General features: G+C 35.7%; 2 protein-coding genes across 4 annotated transcripts in view; both read right to left on the bottom strand.

The window, feature by feature from the left end:
- Positions 1-4,616: 4,616 nt before the first annotated feature.
- LOC120352505 lies at positions 4,617-6,313 on the bottom strand. The gene is made up of 2 exons (XM_039433387.1): positions 5,869-6,313; positions 4,617-5,628 (listed from the first exon to the last, which is right to left on the bottom strand). Exon 2 carries the CDS (start codon positions 5,556-5,558, stop codon positions 5,010-5,012), a length of 549 nt encoding a protein of 182 aa, XP_039289321.1. The 5' UTR covers positions 5,559-5,628; positions 5,869-6,313; the 3' UTR covers positions 4,617-5,009.
- A 241-nt stretch (positions 6,314-6,554) lies between these two features.
- LOC111060048 (dihydroorotate dehydrogenase (quinone), mitochondrial) overlaps positions 6,555-21,829 on the bottom strand; it is a 30,957-nt gene continuing 15,682 nt past the window's right edge. For all 3 annotated transcript variants that reach the window (XR_005571891.1, XR_005571892.1, XM_039433385.1), the window contains exons 5-9: positions 19,367-19,558; positions 14,659-14,842; positions 12,961-13,114; positions 8,164-8,323; positions 6,555-6,758 (exon numbers count right to left, since the gene is read on the bottom strand). Coding sequence is in view for 1 of the 3 variants with exons in the window: in XM_039433385.1 (XP_039289319.1) it covers positions 6,707-6,758; positions 8,164-8,323; positions 12,961-13,114; positions 14,659-14,842; positions 19,367-19,558 (742 nt within the window). In the remaining 2 variants the exon portion in view is untranslated. The remainder of the gene's footprint in view (positions 6,759-8,163; positions 8,324-12,960; positions 13,115-14,658; positions 14,843-19,366; positions 19,559-21,829) is intronic.

Here is a 21,829-nt window from a genome sequence, read left to right as displayed (position 1 = left end):
ATAATCAATATCAATAGTGTTTTTATTCTTTATTTTGTGAATTTATAGTTTGTTTCATGTTTTTAAGAAACTCCTATTATTAATCCATCCAAATTTAAAATTGTTTGTTTTATTCTAATTTATATTTTAGATTGTGATTTGGTGTAGAAATTTGAATGGACATAACCTATAATATTTGGACAATTTAAAACTAAATTAGGAAATTGAAGAAGTTTTAGGCAATAGCCTGTTTTTTCTTTTCCGATTCTTGTATTTTTTTTTGCTAACCTTATAAATATTGTGTCTGATAATTTTCTTTAAATGGATTAATTAATTATTTTATTCGACTTCTAATAATAATTTCTAATCCTCTTTGTTTCAGTGGGGAAACCCAAGAGTGATATTGTCACCTACAGCCGTGCAGCCATCGCCAACAACAATATAAACGCACTTATCAAAATAATTAAAACCGGTGAAGTTTGATTAAAATCTGATTGATTGGTTCGGTTCAGATCTAACTACTGTTAAATTTAATCGATGTACGTGCAACCGGGAGTGAAAGTGTTTTAATTGTGACGACGAGTTTGATGATCACATGTAATAAAGTGTTACCATATTTGTTGAATATCTAATACATTTTTGTACAAATCTAATAAATGTGTAGGTGACGCTACAATACAGGGTGAGTTATTCACTGAAACATAAAATCTTTCCTTCACTCACAGATCAGAGAAATCACTCATCTTCAAATGCTTATAACTCAAGAATAGCAGTGAATTTCGCCAATGTGGTGACATATAATAATTATTGTTCCTCTCATCAAGTACTTTTATTCCTGAGAGTTTGAGCGATTTCAATTTTAGACCATTCTTGCAAAAATCCATGATGGATATTCCATTCATCATGAAGGGGCATCCCATTCATGGATTTCATGGAAATGCGAATCTCCCAGATTTGGTTGATATTCGGGCTATGAATAGAGGTTGACCTAACAAGTGTCGTGCTATAATATGAGACGTTTCGCTAAAATATTCGCTAGCAAATATTCAAATATATATCTCCAGAACGGTATTCTTGTATTCATTAGAGATCAGGAAAATAGTTTTTTTTTAATAAAAGAGGATTTTTCTCCATAAAGAATATTTTTTTTAAATAGAAATGAATTTTTTTATTAGAATAAAGTGGATTTTTTGACAATATATAAAGTCTCTTCAATTTTGTGAAATATTTTTTTCTTTATATAAGAAATTTACAAAATCACAAAACTAACTACTGTTAAATTTAATCGATGAAAAATCACAAGTGATGGAAGAAGCTGCAAGGACATTGCCAGCAGAATTGCCCAGGCTAAGATTGCCTTCAATAAGAAGAAAAATCTATTCACCTCAAAAAACATAAGTCTCGACGTAAGAAAAAACATGTTGAAAACGTATGTATGGAGTACTGCAACATATGGAAGTGAGGCGTGGACAATGGGGGTGAGAGAGGAAAGAAGATTGGCTGCATTCGAGGCATGGTGCTACAGAAGAATGATGAAGATCAGTTGGAGAGATATGATTACAAATGAGCAAGTTTTTGAAAGAGTGGGAGAGAACCGGAACTTCTTGAAGTGGATCAAGCAAAGAAGAGCACAGCTGATTGGCCACATCATCAGACATGACACTCTACTGACAAGGATAATGGAGGGAATGGTTGAGGGAAGGAATATGAGAGGAAGACCTAGGCTGGAGTATATGAAACAATTGCTACGGGATATGAGATGTGGATCATACTGCGAGCTGAAGCGGAAAGCGGACGACAGAAAAGCATGGAGAGCTGCTGCCAACCAGCCCTACGGCTGTTAACCCAAGAGATTGATTGATTGAGTACTTTATTTATGTAGATTACAATATATACTGGCTTATACACTTGTATACAATAGCTTACAATACAGCAAAGTTATAGATGAATTTACATAATATAGACTAAGAAAATAACTATTGAACTGTATATTATATGAAAAAGCAATTTGTAATATAATAACTATAGATAATAATCATATTGTTATGCATCTACATAAGAGAGAGAGAGATAAGAAATTTTTTGAGAGATTTTTGTGACAAGACTATTGCATTGGGGATGATAATGCAACAAGGTACCGTAGGTGATTAACATACTAGTAGTTCTGTGAACAGAAAACCTCACGTAGTATTCTCATCCACAAGTACCTGATTGAAAACTTTGTCGCCGATCCATAATATCAAGATATGAAGTTATCCAGGGCTGGAGATTGCAGATGAGGGCCTCCCTCAAAGCGGTAAGATTCCTCTGAGCGGTAATTAATTTTTCAACATTTGAATACACTGCAAAATAAAAAATATTTTTAGCCAAACAGAATAATATTGATACACTGAATAAAAAACAGATTCTAAGCCAACAAAGTAATGAATATACTCTGCAAATATAAAGTTGGCACAGTATGCTACACAAATCAATACACAGTTTTGGTTAATTCAAATTTAATTGCTATTATACACAGCACAAAAAGAAAATCGGAACAATTTATTTATTTCATTTAATTTCATCCACTGACCTACAAAAGGGGTATATGGATTTGTCAAATTTATACAAGAAAATGTAAGCTCTTAATCCTCTTAAACCTCCAATTTGGGGTTTGTAATATTTTTTTAAATGTATGAATTCAGGGCTACTTTCTTGTATTTATAGAATACAATTATAGTACCCTTAAAAATTAATAAAACAAGAATACAAATTGTAACTACTAGTTTCGGTGATTACACCATCGTCAGATTATAAAAATATTCATTGAACTCCTCCATCGAATCATATTCATCACTCCTCCATAGAGGCTTTTTCGAATAGTCAAGCTTGTTAGAGATATCTTGAAATACGGTAATCCGAACTATTTTAAAGATGATTTCAAATTTGTCTCTGAAGGTAGGAGGATAGATGCTTCACATACTAGAACCGGAGAAAGTACTTTAAGGATACCCAATCATCGAACTACTATTTTCACAAAATCCTTCTTAGTCAGTGCCTGTCGTGCATGGAATACACTTCCTGTTTCTATCAGGTCTATCGAGAGCCGAGCGAGCTTCATCCTGACTTTAAAAAAACATATTTTGGAACAAATGACTGAAACTGTCCGGCCCTAGAACGATCACATGACAAAAATCCCTCACCCATTCCACCAATATAAACCTTTAAACCATGTTATAGAACGAATTATATATATATATATATATATATATAATATAAACTCATGCTATTTCAATTATCCACTGCATACTGCTGTATATTACTGAAAGTTGATAACCTGATCTACTTTCAGCCTACTTCATTTTATTAATCAATTATTTGATCTTATCTACCTATATAATTATTTTACTTTATCAATTTCTGTTTTTTTTCTCTTTAATATTCATATTGCTTAAAACTTTTACAATATTCCCATTAATAAATAAATCCTCAGTTTAAATAACGAAATTAACGTTTTGGTAGAGAGTTAGTGGGGAGGATATTTTTAATATTCTTTCCGAAGAATGGACATTGATATGTTCAAAGCTCCGCCAATTTATGTAGATGCATAACAATATGATTATTATCTATAGTTATTATATTACAAATTGCTTTTTCATATCATATACAGTTCAATAATTATTTTATTAGTCTATATTATGTAAATTCATCTATAATTTTGCTGTATTGTAAGCTATTTTATATAAGTGTATAAGTCAGTATATATTGTAATCTACATAAATAAAGTACTCAATCAATCAATCGAATATGAACCAATAGAAAAAGACAGCAGCTCCGTTCTCAATTGAATTCTGAATTTCCTTCTGATAATTCTTCCAAGTGGGATGGCAACTGGTTGTACATTCGAATACCTGATCTCCGTACACCTCGTTCATACATGCTACATCCTCTCTCAAGTTACTTCTGTATCTGGTCGAGTATCTATGAAATGCTTCACCTGTTTTTCACTTTTTGTGTAGTTGAGAAGTTGATATTGTGGTAATTATTCATATTAAATGAAAAAAACTATGAAATTTTGTCAAAAAACCACAGATTTATTGATAGTTAGAAAGACCGGTTTCAGTTATTACACCATTGTCAATCTCTGATAAACTAAAACTCTTAGGGCCGGTTTCCGAGCTCGGGATTTAGCTAAGTCCTAGACTTTAAACAGCTGGAGTCAGAAAATTGGCTTTCCAAAAAGGGCGTGGTCGCAGTCATTTTCATAGTCACTTTTGAATTAAATTTTGAAAAACTTGAAAATTGAACAGAAAATAAAATTAAGAGAAAATAGTGTAAAGTTTCAGCTATTTTGAATTATTTAGGAATGTCTAATTTAGTCAAGGAAAAACGTTTCCAATTATAGAAATGAGAGAATAAAAACTATGACTACTGTTATAAAAGCTGCGACTACGCCCCGTTTTGGAAAGCCAATTTCCTAACTCCAGCTGTTTAAAGTCTAGGACTTAGCTAAATCCCGAGCTCGGAAACCGGACCTAAGAGTTTTAGTTTATCAGGGATTGAGAATGGTGTAATAACCTAAAACCGGTTTTTCTAACTATCAATAAATCTGTGGTTTTTTGACAATTTCAGTCTTTTCCATTCAATACTTCACCTGTATTAAATTCTTGTATATGTTTTTATGGAGTAGATTGTTTCAAAAATATATCTGCTTGGGAGTGGAAGAATTTCAAGATCTCTGAAGTAGGGCCGACAACTTGTTCGTATTGATTCCCCAATCATCACCCTCAAGGCCCACTTCCGTAATCTGAACAGCTCCTACACAACACTAGAATTTCCCCAAACAACAATTCCGTAGATTAGGAGTGAGTGGAACAGAGAGAAATAAACACTTCTAAAAGTGCGTACAGATTTACGCGCCGCGAACATGAGCAATTCACTTTTAATCAGCTGATGCCAAGCTTTTTATATCTGTATCTTACCGTTTCTGTAAAAATACAGATATAGTCAGCTGATTAAAAGTGATTTACTACTACTACTACTCATTGACTCTACAGCCCTTGAAGAGCCTTGGCCTCCTCCACAAGCCTTTTCCATGCATCTCTGTCCTGTGCTCGCTGCCTCCACCTTCTCACGCCCAAGGATTGAAGGTCTGCCTCCACGTCGTCCAACCATCTCTTGCGTGGTCGGCCTCGCTTTCTTTGTCCCCCTGGTTGCTGATACAGAGACATACGCGCTGTACGGGTTTCCGGCATACGTTCCACATGGCCCAACCAACGTATACGTGCTCTTCTAATTTCAGTAACAATACTCGGTTGCCCATACAGATTATAGAGCTCATCATTTTTTCTGAGTCGCCACCTATCAGCCTCTAGCACTGGCCCATAAATTCTTCTTAGGATTTTTCTCTCCCATCGATTCAACAGCATCTTATCACAACTTGTCAACACCCATGTTTCACACGCATACATCACCACTGGTCGCATAACTGTCCTATAAATTTCAATTTTACTGCTCCAGCTTAACAGCCTTGATCTAAGGATTTTCTGTAGGCTGAAGTATGCCCTATTTCCAGCTTTCAATCTCTCTTTGATTTCCATCAATTGCTCATGTTCGCGGCGCGTATATCTGCACGCACCTTAAGAGCTGTCGAATCCAAGGTAGCTTTTAAGCTGCGTACACATATACGCTCTTCCAGCCCGCACCGAGCACGCTCCTCCCTCGTACCGCCCTCGTTCCTCCATCGAACCACAGTCGCGCCGCCCACGCACCCATCATGAACGTTACGGAAGATGTTAGATCTTCTCGCGTTCCCCGGTCGAACCACTGTTGCTCCCCGGTCGATCATCAATCGCTCTGCTAGAGTGACGTTCGGTTGCGGAGCAGAGCGAAAGTCTGTACGCACCTTATGATATCTCAGAACAAAAATTGCGGAGTCAAGTTTGTTGTCTAGTCTCATTGAGACTAGCTTTATACTATCAACATTGGTCGAATTATTTAAAAGGAATGTTGACACTAAGAAATGAATCTCACACTATAGTGAGGTCCACGTTATAATGGCAGTGGAAAAAGATAGGAGAGCAACGTTGTCGATCAACGCTCTCTTGTCAATGCCTTCTATATACGGTACCTAGCTGATACAGGTTTATTTATTTATTCTAGATATTACAATTCACTTAATTGAATAGAAACACAGACCAACGTCCAAAACGTCTCTTATTCCAAATTTTGTTGAAAAATAATGTCAAAATTAAGGTTATGTTCACCTCGTCCAATAAAACACAAATTTATGCTATGAGGTAATTTATTGATGTAATAATAACTGTTCACTCTCGTTTAAAATAAACAGTTATATTTTTCAATAATTCCATAATGAATTTTCACAATTAAGATGATATATACTGTTAATTGATTATTAATTCTATATTGTTATAAGAAGATCTGGCAACAGAGCAAAGCAAGGAAGAGATATCCGCTATCCGCTTTGTTGAACGATAGACAAGGATAGCAATACCATTGATAATCAAACACTGCCATTATAACGTGGACCTCACTATAGGAACAATATAGGACAGGTTTTAAGATCAAAATCTTTCTAAAATAAATTTCTATTTTTATTTTACAATCAACATTAATGTACTAATACTTATTTTCTAGTATGGACACTGAACACTCTTTAAAATTAAAAGGGAAAAGAACCAGCTGACCGAGATTTGAAGCAAATATTCATTTCTTTCAAAAATATTCATCACGAAATTCCTTTCCCAACTGCTTCCTGTATAGATCGGTAACCATCAGACCTGAAAAAATAAGGAATTGAATTAATTTATTATATTAGCCCCCATGAAATTTGATCTATAATACGAGGGTAGGCTGATAAGTAGCCTTATGCACACATGCTTGTATAGTGAGGTCCAATTTATGATGGTAGTGGAGAAAGATAGGAGAACAATGTTGCCGATCCTCTGTCTTGTCAATGCATTCTATAGACGGAAGCTGATACAGGTTTATTGATGTAATATTAACTGTTCATTCACGTTTGAAATGATCAATTATATTTCATTATGCAAGTAATAATATTTTTCAATAATTCATTAATGATTTTTCATAATTCAATAACTCAAAAATTCACTAAACTCAATTCAATAAAAACTCAATTCAATAATTAAGATTACATATTCTGTTAATTAATTATCAATTCTACTTTGTTAAAAGACGATCTGGCAAGTTAGCAAAGCAAGAAATAGATTGCGCTATTCTATCCGCTTTGTTGAATGATAGACAAAGATAGCAATACCATTGCTGATATAAACCTGCTATATTTTATATATTGCTATATTTTATTAAGCAAGAAATTATATTTTTCAATAATTTCATAATGAATTCACCTATTTAAGATGAAATATTTTGTTAATTCACCTATTTAAGATGAAATATTTTGTTAATTAATTATTAATTCTGCATTGTTAAAAGACGATCTGGCAACAGAGCAAAGCGAGAAAGAGATAGCATTGCCGATTCTCTGTCTTGCCACTGCCTTCTATAGAGGATGACTGTTTCCGGTTGTAATATTAGCCGGTTGTTCATTCTTGTTTAAAATAATCAATGCTATTGTATTCAAGAAAAAAATATTTCAACGGTTAAATAATACATTTCCATAATTGAGAATAAATGTTTTGTTAATTAATTGTATTTTCTCATAGTTAAAAACGATTTGGCAAAGTTACGGAGCTAGGAAAGGATACCGCTATCCGCTTTGTTGAATGATAGACAAGGATAGCAACACCAATGTTCATCAAATACTGCTATTATAACATGGACCTCACTATAGACGAAGGGCCAATCCACAAGAAGCGTTTTTTCAGGCGTTTTCGCACTGGCGACGGACGAGTCGGCAAGGCAAGAAGCTCTCTGATTGACTGATTATCAGCTGATTGGGTTGGCGTTCGAGAATCAGCTGACAATCAGCCAATCAGAGAGCTTCTTGCCTTGCCGACTCGTCTGTCGCCAGTGCAAAAACGCCTGAGAAAACGCTTCATGTAGATTGGCCCTTCGTTATTGAAGTTTAATTCAATCTTATTATACAAATTTTTACTTTTTCAAATTTATACCTGAAAATCCTCCTTCATGTGGCTTGGCCATTTTGTTATTGATGTTTAATTTTAAATTATTATGTACAAATTTATACTTTTTACTCCAACTTACTGTAGTAATTCATGCAGCTCCTTCTTAATCCTCTCTATACGGGGTGGACCATGGTAAACGAAAGAGGTATACAACTGTATTAGGCTGGCACCAGCTTTTATCTTATCATAGGCGTCTTGGCCTGTGAATACTCCTCCTACGCCAATTATTGGTATTTGCCCTGGAAATTAAAAAAAAAATACAACACATATTTTGTTATTTTTGCACATGTTTAAAAATGCATGTATGATGCATGCATGAATAAGAATGTATGACATTGATATAAATATTTATTTATTTATTATTTTACAAAGGCGACTTTTTAGAAGTATTTTAAGCCTAGGTGATGATAATTGGATGAAAATAGAATAAAATAAATTAAGGAGTGAATAGATGAAGACATGTATTTCGTTATTTTTGCACATCGATATAAAATAGACAACATAATGGAGTAGCTGTATAGTAAGATTTACTATATAAAGTCAGCAGCTGATTGGTTATCTATCCTTGTCTGTCATTGGACAAGGCGGATAGCTCTATCCTTTTCTACCGCCACACTATTGCCACATCTTTAGTTGACTATGAACAGACACAATGAGCTAACAAAATATTTCATTTCAATTATTAGAATCCATTATTGAATCATGAGAGAATATATTTTATAGACTGATATAGTTATTTGTGCAACTAGTGCGCAAAGTGACAGTTTGCTGCACCGAAAGAAACGTTTACGCCCGAGCCGTAGGCGAGCCGTAGGTCACTGTTACCAACTTCATTTTGATTTTGCTGCACTGTTGCTCCATATAACCTACTAACTATTTTGCGTTGCCATGTTGCAAATCTGGAGTGCAGAAAAATTTTTCCCGCACTAGAGCGGAAAAGTGATTCTTTGCGTTCTGTAATCAGTGCAGCAATGGCCACTTTTCAACGTAACTGTAGGAAAAATATATTTGAGATAGAGTTGATCATTATTAACAAAAATCTACAACTAATATAGGTTAACATCAGTGATATACCGGAATAACGTAAATCACAGCTATCTAATATAGAAGCAGATAATTGCTATAGATTGTTTATTCTTTGGTAGAAGGCGTTAGTGATAGAGAATCGGCAACAGTTAGTCCTATATTTTTCACTGACTTTATAATATGGATCTCACTATAGTCCCTAATTCAGGGTTCGAATCCAGACCCGGGCAAGATAAACCTGAGCTACCCAGGTCAAACGATATTATAATAATTATTGAGTATAATTGAATTTTTCCTCCACCTACTGTCTAAAGTACTTACTTTACTCCCTGAAACATAATACTAAAGTGTCACTTTTTCGCTCTTGGTAGTAAAAAACTGAAAACCCCCTAGGGAAAAAAGTGACTCCATTTGAATAACATAGGAAGCATCTCTATTTCAAAAACTCACATTGTAATAGGTTAGAAGGTCTAAGCTCAGATGAGAAAGCGTAATAGAGGTGTCTGTCATTGAGTCAACTGAATTCAATACCACAAGAAATTTGATCAACTCATGAAATATATGTTTGTATGATATTATATTTTTAATATTTGTAGAAGATAAAAATTTATACAATTTTAAAAATATTTTATTCAAGTCAAAATACCAGCCAACAAATATTTTTGATCTGCAATTCAAATCTGAAACGCGTGATCTGGAGTCAGCCATTTTTGGTAGCCGCTCAGCTGATATAATTGTTACAACTTTTGCCGATAGATAGCGCAATCGGCAGTGCCAATCAGCCAACCGGTTTTTAGGTTTTACATTTTAAGTTATGTTGTTAGGAAACATTGTCACCAATACGTAAGTTATTAAAATGATTTTATTTGCAGTTTCTATAAAAAAATTTAGATGGAGGAAAAATGTTGTGTACATCACGAGCGAAAAATAATTTTTCTCCCTCAGGAAAATTGTAGCCCTCGGCTTCACCTCAGGCTTCAAACTTTTTCCCACAGGGAGAAAAAGTCGTACTTTTCACTCTAGATATACAAATAACTATTTAATAACTATTTAAATTAAACACACCATATTATATTGAAACCATTGAAGAGAATTGAACAGATAAGTCAATTATGGTGAAATTCACGATTCACGTTATAAAGTCAGTGAAAATCGTAGGACTACAGTGTTGCCGATTCTCTGTAACCAACGCCTTCTAAAGTAGATAGCTGTGTTGAAAACATCCCTGTTTATCTGGCACAATTTGAATTATTTATTCTTGTTCAATAGGATCAATTATATATTTATTCGTCAAAAAAGATATATGATTCAACAATAAACTTACAAAACTGAGAGAGATTCAAGTGGTCCATTATGTTTCTTCACAGTTAACTAACGATTTGGGAACAGTGCGGAAATGGGAAAGAATAGAGCTATATGCTTCGTCTAATGACAGACAAAGATAGCAACACCAATGTTAATCAAATACTGTCATAATAACGTGGACCTCACTACATCAAGGACGGAATAAATTAGAGCTCAGATATTGAATCACTGGAATTTACTGAGGCCCGTAAGCAGATACTCGGTTTAAACGGAGAAATGTCAGCTGTTCGATTAAACCCCGTATGAAACACATTATGATAAATGCAACCATATCTACAAGTAAACGTGGTTTAGCGTGAAACATAGATTGTGTATATGGCTCTAGGGGTACAACCACACTGAAAGCGGAGCGGAGCGGAGTATGGCGTGGCGTTGAGGAGCGTCATGAGCATTGGCTCATATGAATAAAACCAGAGCACATGCTCATGAGCATTGGCTCATATGCAGTGGCGGCTCGTCCTATGTGTTCAATGGTTCATTGAACCCCCAGAATTGAATCAACTTCCTATACAATGATGAATTTGCAACTCAAATAATTATATTTCTATTTTATACTCATTAAATTACATCACAACATTTTTCATCTACGTAAACTTAATGTCGATGTTTTGCGGCCGGTGCCTGAGAGCCCGGAGTGGCTTGCTTGAAACAGCACCGAATGGAATGACGATGGAATGGTGGAGATGGAAAGCAGTGTTCATTTCCCGATGTGAACCCAGAAACAGGGCTGGGTATGGTAGTGGAACGGAGGAGGGGAATCGGTTTGCTAGCACGGATTTGGTTCACAATCCTGTGTGAACCAAGTTTGCACGAGTTCATCCGAGAGTAGCCGAACCTAGCCGAGGCAAGTGAAGCATTCGGTAAACCTCGGAATGAATCGTGAGTATTCGTGATACGGATACAGTGCCATCTTGAACTTGCTTATAACCAATAAATTTAAATTTGGTGGCAGTAAACAGTAAAAAAGCGGTAAACAAGAAGTAGCCTAAGCGTGACAGTTTTGAGGTTATACGGTATGGTTACGGGTATACACTGTTTACAGTTGTGATAGATCTCACTGCATTTTTCGTTATATAAATTTGTTTTGCGTGTAGAAGAATATAGTAATTTCTAGTGTGTTTTGTGTATTTGTGAGTATTTCTAGTGTGTCCATTTTCTTTTAGTGAGAGTGTGAATATAATTTATTGTGTTACCGTAACAGCATTTTGATGAAGAAATATGAATAAGGTTCAGTATTTGTTAAATACAAACAATATTAATATTGACGGTAGGTGTAAAATAAAACATAATGGTGACCAACTCCCGAAGTAAAAATCAAACAAGAGAAATATGAACAGGACAAAAAATTTATATTTGTAGAAAATAAGCTCAACCTTTGGGGTGTAATTATTATTGATCACGTTTAAACTTGATTATGCGCAATACTCTATATCCTATTGACCTTTCTCTCCAATAGATCATGAGGTTGAACCCCCAAGCTAGAAGATCACGAGCCGCTACTGCTCATATGAATAAAACCAGAGCAAATGCTCATGAGCAAGAGCATGGAGCATAAGGTTTTGCTCATGAGCAAAAGTTAGAAGCAAAAGCATTTGCTCATTTTTATATGAATAAGCTTTACCTTATACTCTTACCTTATGCTCCTGAGCTCTGGAGCGAATGCTCACGTATTTTAAAGATTTTTCATCAGCTGATTCGCTTTTGTAGCCTTACTTTGTTTTTATAGCTCACGGAAGCGCTAAATATGCAAGTATAGGGGGCACCGCTTGTGTTTGCGTCGTCTGCTCTGTTCTCTATTTATGAATAGAGTTTTAGTTTTAGGTTAGTTGAGTTTAGAATTTTGAAATAATAGCGTGAAAAAATGTCATCTCTATAATAATCTTCAGCATATTCTTATAATATCAATAGCCTTCTTATAATCGTCTACACTCTCATCTTCTTTAATGCCTATTTCCTATTTTGTGATGGCTATCTATATATCAGGTTTTGTATTTATTCTTTTGTAGGAACAATGGCGATATATATAATGGTTAAATCTAAAAAGAGTTTTATAGTTCTCAACTTTTGGTTGTGATCGTATCTGGTATAGTTTCCTCTTCCTCATACGAATTAGTTGAGCCATTTTACTATGAGCAAAAGGTGAAAAGCTGCTCTAGACTAGACTCACCTTTTTTGAAGCATTTGCTTTAAAAGTTGATCAAATGCTCTAGTTTATTCATACAATTTTGAGTATAAGCTTTTACTTTTGAGCAAATGCTCAAACTATTTTTTTGATGAGCATGAGCAAAAGGTTTTGCTCACGTTTATTCATAGAAAATGAAGCAAATGCTCCATATTTTAGAAGCATAAGCAAATTCTCAACTTTATTCATATGGCCTATTGTGTTTCATACGTGGTTTAAACGAACAGCTGACTTTTCTCCGTTTAAAACGAGTATCTGCATATAGCCCCAAGTCATTTAATTGAGAATGTGACAACAAATTACCTTTGGTGAGTTTATAAACTTGCGAAATCATTTCAGTTGATCGCTGCGTCAATGGTCGACCGCTAAGACCGCCCACTTCATGGACATGGGGACCTATCAGGCTGTCATCTCTCGCAATCGTTGTATTGCTTATCACCAGGCCATCAACACGACACTGCAACCACACAACATCAAATAATTGAATTAATCTGCGATAAGAGAAATAGTTAGAACAGTACCTATTATTTGAGAATTGAAACACATCTAACATGAAAATTAACATGTTCTTGTAAGGTTACAAGAACAGAAACTTGAATCTACTATACCAATGTAAACCCTTCTTCAAGTTTTGTTGATTCAAGTCTTCTTGATTCAAGTAGATGTAGAACATGTTTGGCGTTTGGATTCAACTTGAATCTTGAAGGAAATACATTTTCTCTATGATTGTATCTAGAATGGATAGCATAAGAAGATACCCCACGGTTTAGAGGGTTTATGTTTCAAATTTCACTATTAACTCAAGCTGATAGTTCAAGCAGTTATTTCTCATGAAGCTATGTGACGCTGGTAGACTCTCATACTGTGCTGTTCTTACACACTCTTCCAGGAAGGGCCAAGCCACTTCAAAGGTCAAGCGTTTTTGCACTTATGGCGGACGATTCGACAGGGCTTGAAGCTCTCCGATTGGCTGATTATCAGCTGATTCCCGAACGCCAACCCAATCGGAGAGCTTCCTGCCCTGCCGAATCGTCTGCCACCAGTGCAAAATTGCCTGAAAAACGCTTCATGCGGTTTGGCCCTTATAATAGACAATAGTCGACAGAAATCGGCTTGATTTAAAAAGAATGTACTTGAAAATAGGCAGGAACATAAACTACATATACTATCTTTTCTCTATACTATTATCTAATAAGTAATTAGTAATTAACAACATTTTTCCTCCACCTACATTTTTATAAAAACTGCTAATAAAATAAATTATTCCAAATCACTTTCTCATGGACAATAAGATCAGCGGAAAAATTAAACTGGATATAAAAAACTGGACATACAGTAATTTCTTCTTCCATTTAGATATATGACTTGAGATTTTATGCTCCAGCATTGTTTTTTCATTTTTCAGTGGACTCGCTTACCTTTATTTTGCGTACCTATTCCTCTGTTTTCTTCCTTCACCCCATTTCTCCCTTCCCTTTTTTCTTCATCACTTCTCTCTTCTCTTCTTTGCCTGCCTATTACATGGGAAACCATAGTTGGTTTCCACAGATTTTCTGACTCCAGCTATTTAAAGTCTAGAACTTTGCTCTAGAGCTCGGAAAACGGCCCTTAAAGTATATCGGGTAATTTTTCAATGTATGGTCACTAAATTGTGACTCACAATCCAATCATTAATTAAAATTCAATTTATGGTATGACTTCAATTTATTGTTCAAATCAACAAATGAATGAATCAACTCTACTTGCATCTAATAGGTCTGGTTGCACAAAAGCTTGTTCAATTCTAACCGTGATTAAATGCCACGAGAACGAAGAGGAGAAGCATTCTTTTCAAAATAGCTATCGGCTATCCTCTATAGAAGGCAGTGGCAAGGCAGAGAATCGGCAACGCTGTTCGCCCAACTTTCTCCACTGCCATTATGATATGGACCTCACTATAGGAAGAGAAGAAAGAGAGATAGATAGAAGTATACAATAATTGAAAGAGATAAAGAATATTACCTTTTTGTCTTGGAGCACTTGAACAATATCTGTGACTTCTTGCGAAGACAGATCTGGCGCCAGTTTTAATAGGAGCAGCGGTCGGGGTTCGATTCCCAAACTGTCTCTGGCTTTCACTAGTTCTGACAAAAGCGCTCTCAGCTGTTCCTTTTCTTGCCAGTCTCTTAGGCCGGGGGTGTTGGGGCTGAAAAAAAAGAAATTTTTACTTCAAAGAAAAAGAACAAGATAAATAAATTTTGAATGAAAAAGACTAAGAAATTGTCAAAAATTACCACAATATCAACTTCTCAACTACACAAGAAGTGAAAGATAAATAAAGTTTGATTAGATGAAAATATGAATTGGAACAGAAATATGAACAAAAATGTTGCTTATAGAGGTGCGTACATACTTACGCGCCATGAACACGCGCCTTCACTTTTCATCTAGCTAGACATTTTAATCTATTTGATCAACATAATCTGATTTGTTGACATGACATTCATGATAATCCTCCTAAACTAGAGTATATCATTATTTTCAAAGTTGATCATTATTTACAATTTCAAGTGATTAGTTAGTGTTATTTTGTTATTCAATTTGGTTTGTATATAATCTAAATTTTTTTTTCAAATGTTTGAACAGAAAATTGAACCTGAATTCAAGTGTATGGAACATAACCTGGGTACTTTCTGGACTATTTATAGTGTATAAATCAAAATTCGGTAAAGAAACAGTTTTGGGCTGTGCCTGTTAGTACTTCCCCAATCATTTTAAAGAATTGTGTTCGGTTTATCAAAAGTCAATAAATAAATAACGAGCGAAGCACGGTGCCCCGATATTTATCTAATAACTGAAATACATTCAAGAAAAGATTGCATTTCAACAGTATTGTATAACAATTAGAACATATTTTTGATAAAGTAGTCGTTAGGTCATGTCAGAGGCCCTGAAATTGATCAGTTGCGACCTGAAAACTCTGACACCAGACCTGAGCCAGCCAGGTCACTCGATATTATTATTTGAAATACGGCAGTAACAACACGGTAGTTTCCAATCAACTAAATCTGTAGATTGGTAAGTATGTGGACTACCCCTACAAACGCTACCAAGTCATCTAATGCCTGCTCCACACTTTCGCCAAGTTGCTGGCCAAGCTGGTAAGCTTGTCTTGCCATACACACTGCAATGTGACATTTGTGGATGCTACGCTAGCCACTCGCCTTCGCTCGACAAAAATCGGAGCGATGGCAAGCGAAGGTCAATGTAGGCGAGCACTGGCAAACCTCCCATCCACACTCTTGCGCTCGTCGTCATTTGTAACCATTGGGCAATAGTGTGGATGCGGTATAAAGGTTATAAACCATTAGCTGTAATGATGTCAATTCAACGGGACTACGGATTAATGTCAGCAAATAATTAGTAAAGGTTAATTAGTGTTATAGTTAGTAAAGACAAGCGAACACAGTAACAGACAGAGGAAAATTTTTCTGCCAAGTTGTTCAAATTTGCAACCCACACGACAGACGTCCGTCAGTCTACTATGTACGCTCATGTCTGCATGCAGACGTTACATTTTTTATCAGTCTGTCTGATGATATGTGCGTTGATCGTAAGATTTTAACAGACATCACTAAGCAGTGAATGACATCTGTTCGTTTAGCTACTTAGGACCGGTTCCGAGCTCGGGATTTAGCTAAGTTCTAGACTTTAAACAGCTGGAGTAAGAAAATTAACTTTCCAAAACGGGACATAGTCGCAGTTTTTATGACAATTTTTATTTTCTCATTTCTATAAATATCGGGGCACCAAGCTTCGCTCGTTATTTATATTTATTGATAAACAGAACACAATTCTCTAAAATGATTGTGTTTATATTTTTCAGCTGGCTATACGTCTGCTTATGAATTTCGGGGATGCGATATTTTGATTTTCCACAGAATCACTCGCTCACTTTTTACTATCCACATACGACGAAAGTCTCAGCTGTTTCAGCCAAGGATGAATTATCCTTTTAATGTTGTTCAGCGAGTTTTCCCAAGGATGAGACCTAGTGCAATCGAATTTTTATATCATAAACCTACTATGTTCCAAATTTCGGAAAACGGCCCTTAAAGTATATCGGGTAATTTTTCAATGTATGGTCACTAAATTGTGACCACAATCCAATCATTAATTAAATTCAAAATATTCATTTATGGTATGACATCATTGTATTGTTCAAATCAACAAATGAATGAATCAACTTGCATCTAATAGTCTGGTTGCACAAAACTTGTTCAATTCTAACCGTGATTAAATGCCACGAGAACGAAGAAGAAGCATTCTTTTCAAAATAGCTATCGGCTATTCTCTATAGAAGGCAGTGGCAAGGCAGAGAATCAGCAACGCTGTTCTCCCCTCTTTCTCTACTGCCATTATTATATGGACCTCACTATAGGAAGAAGAAAGAGAGATAGATAGAAGTATACAATAATTGAAGAGATAAAGAATATTACCTTTTTGTCTTGGAGCACTTGAACAATATCTGTGACTTCTTGCGAAGACAGATCTGGCGCCAGTTTTAATAGGAGCAGCGGTCGGGGTTCGATTCCCAAACTGTCTCTGGCTTTCACTAGTTCTGACAAAGCGCCTCTCAGCTGTTCCTTTTCTTGCCATCTCTAGGCCGGGGGTGTTGGGGCTGAAAAAAAGAAATTTTTACTTCAAAGAAAAAGAACAAGATAAAAATTTTGAATGAAAAAGACTAAGAAATTGTCAAAATTACCACAATATCAACTTCTCAACTACACAAGAAGTGAAAGATAAATAAAGTTTGATTAGATGAAAATATGATTGGAACAGAAATATGAACAAAATGTTGCTTATAGAGGTGCGTACATACTTACGCGCCATGAACCGCGCCTTTCACTTTTCATCAGCTACGCCAATCATATGTTGTACTTTATTGTTGCTGAACAAATACAGTCATAATCAGCTAATGAAAATGAAATGTTGCGTGTTTATGGCGCTAAATTCTGTAGTTCGGTTCGGCATGTGTGAACGTACCTTTAGATTGGCGTGGAATCATAAAAAAACATACCAATACCTACAAATTAATAATCCTGTGTAGTAGAGGATCCTTTAAATAGTACAATGGTACGAGCGGAATAATTGTACTCAGTATTGTGTTCTGTTTTTTGAATGTATTTTGTGTTACGCATCATGTAGGCTACCCTTATTTTATATTACATGACGAGCTTATCCCCTCCTGGATCCCCACTGCCTATAATTCCATGAACCCCTTGACCCTGACAGTGTCGGTCAATTCGCTCGCCTGCTAATTCCATTAAAACGGATCTCTCTAATACATCATATCACTCAACAGGATTTTGAACTAGCTTCACTCGCTTGTTGTTTGAAATGTAGCTCTTGGATAAGAACATAAACATATGAACCATACCTAAGCTGAACCTCTTTATGAAGTTGAACTATTGGTTCTTGAAAAATGTGATATAACTCATCAAAAAGCAATGAATGACTGGGGAAACCAGGCGTGATTTGAGGACTATTTCAAAATCCATTAGTAAGTGCAAGAAATTTCAGTTTACACGCACCAAACTCCGGCACTCAAACGTGAGCGTGCGAGGAGAGCTTGGTTGTCGGTTCGGTGACGACAACCAGCCCCTTGCACGCTGGCGTCAACGAGTCTCCCCGACAGTCAATCCCCTTCTGGTTAGGAGTGGACTGGTTGTCGGGACCGTAGACGACAACCAAGCTCTTTGCACGCCCACGCAACCAAGCTCCTCTCTCAGTAGCTCGGCTGACGCCGTCAACCAATCCCCTCGAAAGTGGTTTTAAAAGGAGCTAAGGAGCTCGGCTGACGGGGAGCTTGGTTGGCGCGTTCCCCCCAGAAACATGGTCGCCTCATATGAATCTTCCGCCAAGTGCTAGTGGCGTAGTGTTATTAGTTTTTCAAGCAAAAACGTAGATAATTGGATCAGCCCGGCTGAGTGAGTATGAATAATCCCATTATAAGTTATGTGAATTATATTTCCACTGTTCACAGTCACTGGTGTGTGTGAACCCAGCTTAAATCGTCTCTCAGCTCCAAGAACAGACTTAATATGTTTTGTTAATTCAACAATTTCTCATATATTTATCGCATCCTACAGATGAAAATTACTGATATTTAGCAATTATTCAAATGCTAATGAAATAATAACTATTATTAAACGAAAATCCAAATTAAATGCTGTAATAAGTGGGTGATACAAAAAATTTTTTTCGACATCAGTCAAATATTATAATTACTAGTAATTGTTGTTAACTTTGATTTTTTGTAGCTTTGATTATTAGTAAATTTTTATATTGTCTAAACAGCTGATACTCTCACTCAGCGGTCAGGGTTTTGCCCTTGCTGGGTGGTGCCATGTAATTTTAATTTATTTGTAAAATAGCATAATATTATAATCTATAATATTTCTTTTGTAGAATGAAGACTTCAGTCAGACTTTGTCAGTTTGCTGTAAGGGTAAGCATTCCTGACCGGCAATTATGAGGTACTGGGTTCGATTCCCGGGCTGACAAATAATTTTTGAATAGTAGAGCTCATAGAATTTCCATTTAGCTGTTCACCCTGTTGTCAATATTTGCAGTAGCAGAAGTCTTCGGGGTGAATTACAGCATTCAATTGGGATTTTCGTTTAATAATAATTATTATTTATCGCATCATCTTAAATAATTTATTTACCTTGAAATATTGATGACAAGATAGTCAGCTAAATGTCCAAACTTCTGCACTCCTTTGACGTAGTCCTCAATCGGCGCAGGAGAAGTCTTATTTTTCCCCAAATTGACACCGATAATTCCTTTGTAATTATTCGACCGCAACGTTTGTAATCTATCGTAAACTACATCGAAGCCTTCACTATTGAAGCCGTACCTGAAACAATTGAATTTAAAAAAGTCTGTGAGCGTTGCAACATTTTCAGACTGATTGTTTGGTGTAAAAATAATTATGGACATGACTTATTTGGACTATTTGAGACAAAATTAGAATAGAATAGGATTTATTATTGTCATTAAACACATAGTGCAATAGACAAAGTTATCAGGAATCAAACGATTCATCCCAATACAATATAATTTTGTCACACAGACAAATACAATATGAAGCAATAAAGACATTACACACATCAAAATAAGCTGGAACAAAACATATGAGTTCTACAGAGTGTCTAATAAGTCACTCCCTATTTTTATACAGCTGTAATTTCTTTATTTATGAACAAATTTTGTTAGAACTACATTTGTTAGATAGAGCACTCCTTGAGGTTGTGTTTAACACCAATTTTCATTTGTTTCAGTTTAAAAATGCCCCCTCTCTTGACTGGGGAAGAACGAGCCACAATAGCAGCTCGTTATGAGTTCTGGGGATCTGTGGTGCGAGTACAAAGGTGGTGGAGGGCTGAACGAGGGATCCATGCAGCACTAGATGCAAACACTGTTGAAAATTTCCATTCCAAATTACTAACAACAGGGAGTGTCTCAGATGCAAGATGATCAGGAAGACCATCAACGTCAAGGACAGCAGAGAATGTTGACAGAGTTCGTGAAATGTTCATGAGGAGCCCTAAGAAACCACTGCGTCAAGGATCTCGTGAAAGTGGTCTTTCACGTTACTCTGTTGCAACGATTCTTAAGAAAGATGTCAGTGTTTTTGCATCCAGTGTTGCATGGATCCCTCGTTCAGCCCTCCAACACCTTTGTACTCGCACCACAGATCCCCAGAACTCATAAAGAGCTGCTATTTCGGCTCGTTCTTCCCCAGTCAAGAGAGGGGGCATTTTTAAACTGAAACAAATGGAAATTGGTGTTAAACACAACCTCAAAGAGTGCTCTATCTAACAAAAGTAATGTGGTTCTAACAAAATTGGTTCATAAGTTAAGAAATTATAGCTGTATAAAAATAGGGAGTGACTTATCAGACACCCTATATACATAAATAATAAATAGATAGCCTATACATACATTTGAACAGTGAAGGAATCATAAGGCTCTCCAAGTCTCCATACTCAGATCATGCCATTCATGAAGTGAATGAAGTGGTTTGACTTTCAGTAAATTGTAAATAATTATAGTTTTAAATTTTCTAAAAGTAACATTAATAGCATCTGATGGGTACTTATTCTTGTGATGCGACTATGAAATTAAGAAATAGAAGAAGTTTTGGGCACTATATGTTGATGTGTGAATATGCATTTAGGAGTTGGGGTTTAATTTTTAATGGCAATAATATGCTGGTATTATTTAGAATTATCTGATAATTTGTAATTGGATAACGGTATATAAAGCTGTATCCATTGGACTTCCTGAAAGCAACATAAACTTGACGTACTGAAATTGCCTCCCCAGGCATCATGGCAGCTACATGAAAATTTTACAGCACTGCCACTAAACCTGGGAGATGGATCCCTGAGAAGTTCAGCCTTTACCTAACATGTACAGAGTTATAAAAATCTGGTGTGGTACACTCACACAACTTTCCTTGCTCATTGAACTGTAAGCCCCATTCTTAAACGAGAATAATTTAGAGGAATAACGTAATGACGATTGGTGGCAACATATTTGAAACTACGATCAGACTTCTGTATAATATGTGTATATATAATTGTTTTCAGAGTACTTTTTCCTTTGTGTAAAATGTGAAATTCGATGATTTTTTCTAAAAGTCGTCAAAACAGCTGTTCTACAAATGAAATATCTCGACTATGTGTTCTTTTTATGAACTGCTCTACCAACCTACCTCATGCACGAGAAGGAGGTTACAAAGTCCATTTCTCAAGGATGGGGTGCACCCCCCATTAGTTTCCCAGAAAGGAGACTCATGCCAGTTGATAGAGCTGATATATAACTATACAGGGTATGAATTTGAAAAAAATCGGTCAAGTCATTTTTGAAAAAAATTGCGAAAAACATGGTTTTTTAGTATTATCCGCCATTTTTCTCAAGAATATTACGGAGCTCCTGCAATTTTCCCAGAAATGAGACTCATTTCAGTTGATAGGGCTTATAAATAGCTGGTATAATTTAAAGAATTTTTTTCTGGCTTATTCATGGTATAATTTGAAGAAAATCGTTAGAGCCGTTTTCGAGAAAACCGTGAAAAACATGGTTTTTTAGTAATTATCCGCCATTTTTCTCAAGAATATTA

The sequence above is a fragment of the Nilaparvata lugens genome, chromosome 7 (genome assembly GCF_014356525.2).
Source record: "Nilaparvata lugens isolate BPH chromosome 7, ASM1435652v1, whole genome shotgun sequence".
NCBI classification, from domain to species: domain Eukaryota; kingdom Metazoa; phylum Arthropoda; class Insecta; order Hemiptera; family Delphacidae; genus Nilaparvata; species Nilaparvata lugens.
The sequence above is the reverse complement of the archived record's forward strand: the minus strand, read 5'-3'. Positions and strand labels throughout refer to the sequence as shown.

Excerpts from the sequence above, each read along its gene's own strand:
- LOC120352505 (XM_039433387.1), bottom strand. The coding sequence starts at position 5,558 with ATGGAAATCAAAGAGAGATTGAAAGCTGGAAATAGGGCATACTTCAGC.